Below are 7,252 nucleotides of genomic sequence, written 5' to 3'. Positions count from 1 at the left end.
TGTGACCATAACACAACCCTGACAGTTTTAGTAGCTAAACTGTCCCAGAGTCTGCAGCCAGGAGAGATCAAACCAAACCCTCTGTTGCTCTGAGGTTATGTATCATATACTTTAGAAGTGTCGGCCTCTAATTTATGGACATGAATTCACCTGCGTGAGAAACTGAACATAGCTTAGTGAAATAAAAAAGTAACTACAAAGTTTCTAAAGCTTTTAATGTAACTGCAGATAAACAGTGAAGATGACTGAAGCTCACACATGTGTCTACTGTTATGATAAAAAAAAATGAGCTCTCAAAACGCATTTACATAAGCATCGTTCACCTCATTCTTAAGGTGTTTTATTTTAAACATTAAACTTTTTACCATATAACACCTGCACAGCAGTGAACGCATCAGTGGGTGATGTGGAGTTTACTTCCTTCCCCACTGATGTGAACCGGAGGACTTGCAGACAGAATAACTGACCTTCTGATGGATGTATAGTTGTATTTAACAACTGTAGCTATATGGAAATGGAAATCTTTTTTTGCAAATTGTAAATTTATTGAAATTGTAAATTTTAAGATAATTTGTTTGAAATAAATTAACTGTTGGTTTTAGCAAGAAAGCTTCTGGACAAAAGCTGATCCTGTAGGAAAAGTAACACATTTGCTTATTTTTAATTTGGGTTTTTAGCAAAAACAAGTAGGCAGTAATCAGGAAGCTGGGATGAACAATACAACAAGTCATTTATTAAAAACATCAATTAAGGCAAAATTAAACATTTTACCAACTAGAATTAAAACAATTATAAACTTGAAACTATGCAAATAAGTTGGGTTTCTATGATGAAACATTGTGTGCGTGTACATAAAACAATCCAGAACACGTAGTTAGAAGTTACAAAAACTCAAAGTAAACTTATTCAGATTGTAGTTGGATTATCAGCTCTGTATTTAGACAATGGCACAATGTGCACATTCACAGATCAAATTCATTCAGTTTAATGGGGAATAGCTGTCTGTAAATAAGCCACACACATACTTTAAGTATCTTGTTAATATTATTCATAATATCAAATATTTTTTCTTAAGCGATGTGGGATGTGATCCAACTCTGAGCACAGTTTCAGTGCTGGAGCCTGCACCACTATCCTCCAGTACACAAACTGAAATCAGCTGACTGTGGAACCAATAAGCAAACAGACTAAAAATTCCAAGAAATTGAACCACTGGGTACCAGTCCTCGATTCCCGTCCCCAGTTAGCTATTCTTAATTTGGTTATTAGTGTGTATCGTTTTCTCCTAGCTCTGTGATTGACATGTGACCAGCCCAGGGCACATCCTGTGTCCTGCTGCAGTCCCCCTTTACATTGGATAAGCAATTTACAAAGTCGATACAGTATGGGCACAGCTTTTGGTATAGCATAGAAAACAATGGCGGTTAGTTTTATAGGTATTGTATTTTTCATGAATGTTTTTACAAATTGATATTAATTAATAAGTCCACCATTGTGATTTAAAAAAAATCAACCAACGGTTAAAATTGCATTATCAAACCATGTGTAATAGAAAAGAGTTTTATTTTATCTGGGACATCCATGTTGTTGCTAGGCAGAGTTACTTGTAACGCGTTACTGTAATCCGATTACTTTTTTCAAGTAACGAGTAAAGTAAGGGATTACTATTGCAAAAACGGTAATTAGATTACTGTTACTTTCCCGTAGGAACGCTGCGTTACTGCGTTACTAAAACCGTGATTTGTTTGCGAGAATGTCTCATGACAGTGACGTAAGCGAGTGCGACGTTCGTGACAACAGCTGTGTGCAGATCAACAATGGATCATATATCGAGTGCAGAGAGAGTATGAGCGTGCAGCGTTTAAAGCGTGGAAGTACTGACCTTACTTTGAGTTTGATTCCATAAAAAGTGACAAAAACATTAGTGTCCGTTGTGCGTGGGAAGAAAACTTCTTTTTACAGAGAAAAAAACCCCTAAACTTCCAAACAAGCACCGAGTAGCTACGACGTAATGGGAAACTCACAGAGAAACTCGCGGATTCTTCCACTGACCGCTGCACACCTGCACCAGGGTAACCCTCCGCCTACCCCACTCCTGCTTTACAGGTGAAAATAGAGCAACAGGACCGCTAGTCTTTGACTTTATTTATTTTCTGCTGTGTTTTACTTGGATCTATTTGAAAGACTGAGTGTAAACACAAAAAAATTTTTATTTTATGTGCTGGAATGTGCAGAAAATAAGTTTAAATGTTAAACTAATTTCTTCCAGTCAGAGAATGTTGCAGATAATTAAATTTTTGCTTGATGCATAAAGTTAAAAGATTAAAACTAATAAAACAAGTTTTAAAAAGAGACTTTTCCATTTGATTACATTTTGTATGATGATTATGCAGAAAAAGTAGAATTGGGCTGAAAGATCTATCACTTTATCACCTATTCAGGTTGTAAATCGTGTTTTTTAAAAAGTAACTGTCTTGGACCTTTATTATTCACTTCCTGTTTCCGAACCCCTTTCACAATAAAACAGGCTATACACAGATTACACCACAGTAACTAAGTAACTAAGTAATTAATTACTTTTGAAAATAAGTAATCAGTAAAGTAATCGGATTACTTTTTTGGGAAAGCAAAAACGTGGCTTACTTGTGAGCTGGAGTGAGTTAATGCTAGGAGGAGGTTGCCAAGAGAGTTTTCCACAGACTGGGGGTGTTTGAGGAGGAAATGTATCCAGCAGGTTCATTTACTGAGTCCAACAGAGAACAGAGTGGAGGAGGGCGGGCTGGTAGGTGATTCAGACAAACCAAGGTTAGAGGAGCTAAAGGAGCAGGGGTCTCAAACTTAAATATTATAAATATTATACCGGTTATAAATATTATATATTTATAAAATTACATATTTCCGAAAATGTAATTTTGTTTGTTTGTTTTTTACTTCAAATATTGTAGAACAACACTCGAATGTAATTTTCTTTTAACTGAAGCCCTTTATTGAACACTGTCTGTGCACAGGCGTATGCGCTGTTTTTTAACCTCTTTTTTGTCTTTCAACAATAATGTGATGTCATTAGAAATCTGACTTTTGCAGTGGAGGCCAACAACGTATCGAGCCTAAAACGGGAAAGCAACATATGACGTCATGACGTACAGACACGTTGCGTGTCGTCATCAAGCGGTGGTTCTTTGCAAGAATGGCTTCCTGTGTCATGTCTGTCCCTGCTCTGTGAGGTGAAACCTCGCTGCTGCGCGTAATACACACACTAAACACGCAGAACCGGACATAGAGGCTTCGCGAGCGGCGCCGCGGTGCCCGAGGGCTCGCCATGCTGCTGCCTCAGCTGCCAGAGGATCTTCTCTATTACATCTTCTCTTATTTGGACCACAGATCTCTCAGTCGCCTCTCTCAAGTTTGTAGAAGCTTTTACCGCTTTGTAAACCGGGACGCTGTTTGGAAGAAGATTGCTAAAGAGCTTTTAAACACCGGCATTACTCGGGAGGGGAAGGACATGTAAGCAAACAGTCGCACACTTCTGAGCAAGCTGCTGGGTGTTTTTAGCTTAGCGTTAGCTAACTGTGCGATTGTGGCGTGCAGTGTTGATTGGCCGGTGCTGCTGCCGCACTGCATACAGAGTGACAGCGGAGCTCACACCTGCGGCCGCAGCATGTTGTTGTGTGTAACCATGAACGCTGTGGTCCCAGTGCATCATTTACATAAACCAGTAAACAGACTTCAGTTTACTTTAAATAAAAGTGATTAACTTTAAATCACTCTCAGCACTTTTAATTGAATGACAGTGATAAACGCGACTAAGTAGCTTTTCATGAAATGCGATGTGGCCGCAGCATCACCTGCTTTGGCTTAAACGTACACGTGTTGCTATGAGGGAGTAAGTGTCCACATCTGTGACCACTAACATCGAGACAGCTGCCCTGACGCTGCTGCAGTGTTTGAACCAAAGCTTTCACACCTGACACCAAGTCCTGATCCTAGTATTCAGTTTAAGGTGCAAACACTGTAAAGTCAGGACCCAGAGTAGGACTCGTGGTGGTGTCCTCATCAGGTCTGTTATTTTGTTTGTTTTTTCACCCTTATGTTCAGGTTTTAGATCATTCCAGTCAGTTAGAAAACTGGAGTTTCAGACCTCTGATTGTCTGGCTTTTCAAAATAAAGCGCACCACTGATAGTACACTGAGCAGTAATATGCATTCTAGTTACCAGATATTTATGCAAATATCGAATTAGCCAATCATATGACAAGATCAAGTATCATAATGGAGAAGAGAGTTAAACGTAAATGTTTGGTGACAGAGAGCTGCTCTACGTTTTTGAAAAGACGCTAGCTTTTATAGAGAACGATCCAAAGAAGTGTGTCAGTGTGGACCCACTGAGACACACTGGGTCCTGGGTTCACCGGGCACTTCCTGGATGAGTCTGTTGATTGCTCCCTACACTCGCCTCCTCTGACATCACGTGTCGGTCTATCAACGTTGCCTCACACTGTCCAGGATCTTAATGATGCCCTGGTCCAGATCTAGGGTGAGATCACTCAGGACACCGTTTGTCGCCTCGTTAGACGCATGCGGGAGCACAGAGCACATCTTGAGTTGCTGCAATGAAATTTGGACTGGCTTCATCATTTTTCACTTTGTTTCTGCAGGTGTCTTTGTATTCAGCCCTGTATGGTTTTCATTTCTAACTCCTTTCAGTCTACCACACTGTCCAGTCCATGTGCAGGATGATTTTAGTTCCCACTGAGATCTGACGTGTTCCTTTCATTGTTTTTGAACTTTAGATGCACTTCTTCTCACCTTTATGTGAGCAAGCACAGTTCTTAAAGAGGACAGCCTGCATGAACAACTAAGATGAAAACCACTGTCGTCATAGTGATCTCCACTTGTTCAGGCTAACATTAACTAAACCTGACTGTTGAATTTTCTTTGCAGTAAAATCTCACCAAAACTGTTTGCATAGAGTCCCAGCAGGAAGCTGAAAGAAAAAATCATCTGTGTAAACTGAGGCTGCAGCTCTCTATTTGTAATCTGTCAATGAATCGAAAGACTTTAGTTTTATTCATGAGCAACAACAAATATTCAAGAGAAAAAACAGGTCTTTTAAAGTGAGTGCTCACTGGTTTCAGTGCTTTTAAATGTAACTCCATACTAAACGAAACCCTTTGACTGTAAGTCCATATTAAAATGACATTTCTTAAATGTAAAGAGACACATGAATCATCTCCAGTACAGTCAGTCAGTCCTCTAAGCTCAGGCAAACCTCACTCTGTATTCTTGGCAGGCTCTCGTTGATACGAGGCAGATGTTTGTGCTGCTGGGAGCAGAACCTTCATCATGGTGTGGACATTATTTAATAATAATGATAATTCAGGGTCCACGCTGACACCCAGCTCAGTGGCTCAGGGTTTAATGGCCCACGTGCTTTTTTGTATTGGCTTGTTTTTAATTATGAATGCATTTTAATTAATACAATATTTTATATCACTTTTAAATAAAGTGATAAATGTTACAAAAGAATTGAAATAAATATGGTCTGGTCCCCCCCATGCCCCCTTTAGACTCCCCCACGTCTGCAGGCATCATGTCCTGCTGGCGTCAGCCGTCATTAAGCTGGATAATGTAAACAAGTCAGCAGTTTGTCTGCGTAGTATATGGAACATGTGCAGGCTGAGGTCACAGCCTGTTGATCAGCTGCTTTGATGGACTCCTGCTAACATCCCAGTGAAGGTTTTGTGGTGATTACAGGAACAGCGCTGGTGTTTCTGTCACGCTCGCTGAGCTCAGCGTGTCGGCTCCACCTCTCTGCTCTTCACGGTGTGTCAGCAGACTCTGGGTCACCATCACTGCTGCTGTAGTGTCATCAGTGGGCTGTCACACTTCGTGTTCATTCGCTGCTCCTGCATGAGTTTCTGTTGCAGGTCTGTTTGTAGTCACACGTGTGGTGAAACGCTGGTGTTGACATCGTTTAACACAGCGGCGCGCTGCAGAGCGTTTACAATCGAATCCCTCGCTGAAGCCGTAGTGTAAGGTGACCATCTCAGCAAGCTGTCACAAAGTCTGTATTCAAAGTTATTATATGTAAGTTCAGTAAACAACTCCTGAGATTATTGATGCAGTATGATTGTAGGGTCTTTATCTTAATATTCAGAGCCTTCAGGTGACTGTTGCTGTGATTTGGTGCTATATAAATAAAACTGAATTGAAATTGTAACCATACTTTTTGACAGATGTTTCAGAAGTTCTGAACAAAAGTTTGCACGTCACAGTTGTGCTAAAAAACAAAAAACTGTTTTTCTGTGACAAAACATTTTATTTCATAGAAATGTTGATGTGTCATCTGAACATGTGTAGATTGAGGGTCAGATATGCATTGTTTTCATGGATAATGCCACAGCATTCAAAGCCCACACAGATCAAAGTCATCCCGGTCGTTGCTGTTCCTGCAGATATCCTCTCATACGCCTCAAGGACAGAGTGAAGATTGCTCAAAACTGGTGCAGCGGGATCTGCAGAAGAAGAATTCCTCTGAGATGGAAAACTAAGTGAGTCCTCTGTTCTACGTTATTTCAGTTCACATCATGCAGACGTGTGCAGATGTAAAACGAGAGTTTTGGATTTCAGTGCCGTCAAAGATTAAACTTCGGTTTCACAGAAGAGCTGTTAATCATGTCTCTGCCTGATAAAGAGTCAGTTCATCTCATTATCTGCATATTTTAAAGACGTTCAGGTGTTGAAATCGCTTACGTTTTATTTGTATCTCGTTGTCAGACTGTTACCATGGTTACAGCTGGACGGGGACACTCTTTTTCTGTCTCAGGCCGCTGATATAAAGGTGTACCATATCCACAAAGACTCGGGGAGACTCCAGCGTAGTCCATTTGAAGTCTACTCGGGCCACAAGGGTGACGTCTGTCGCTTCGTTGTCACGGAGTCTCTCCTGATCAGCGGTGGAAGGTAGCTGAAGGAAAACTGCTGCAGCAAACATGAAGTTTGGAGGTGTGCAGAGATTGGCACCTCTGCACACCTCAGCACGGGGCTTACCATCTGGTAGAGTTGCTGTATTTACCAGTCACTCCCACTTTGTTATAACACCAGCTGATACAGCCTTAATGCTCAGCCTCACACAGGGTCTATATGAGCTTTAAACAGTGATCTCAGAAGGGTCCACATTCAAAACGCACTCTGCAACTTTATGGGCAATAATTTAGAGCCAAAAACACAAGTACATCCAGCTCGGTTTGAAA

The 7,252-nt window shown here is 40.7% G+C and overlaps 1 protein-coding gene across 1 annotated transcript in view; it reads left to right on the top strand.

Moving 5' to 3' along the window:
- Nucleotides 1-3,183: 3,183 nt before the first annotated feature.
- Nucleotides 3,184-7,252, top strand: part of fbxw4 (F-box and WD repeat domain containing 4) — a 41,631-nt gene continuing 37,562 nt past the window's right edge. Inside the window, exons 1-3 of the mRNA XM_035916413.2 lie at nt 3,184-3,504; nt 6,455-6,550; nt 6,777-6,962. Coding sequence (XP_035772306.2) covers nt 3,320-3,504; nt 6,455-6,550; nt 6,777-6,962 — 467 coding nt within the window. The 5' untranslated portion in view covers nt 3,184-3,319. The remainder of the gene's footprint in view (nt 3,505-6,454; nt 6,551-6,776; nt 6,963-7,252) is intronic.

Source organism: Neolamprologus brichardi, unplaced genomic scaffold, assembly GCF_056152115.1.
Source record: "Neolamprologus brichardi isolate AB-2024 unplaced genomic scaffold, ASM5615211v1 NODE_ptg000033l+_length_6344489_cov_1, whole genome shotgun sequence".
In the NCBI taxonomy this organism is placed as follows: Eukaryota; Metazoa; Chordata; class Actinopteri; order Cichliformes; family Cichlidae; genus Neolamprologus; species Neolamprologus brichardi.
Note: the sequence above shows the minus strand (reverse complement) of the source record. Positions and strands in the feature narration are given on the sequence as shown.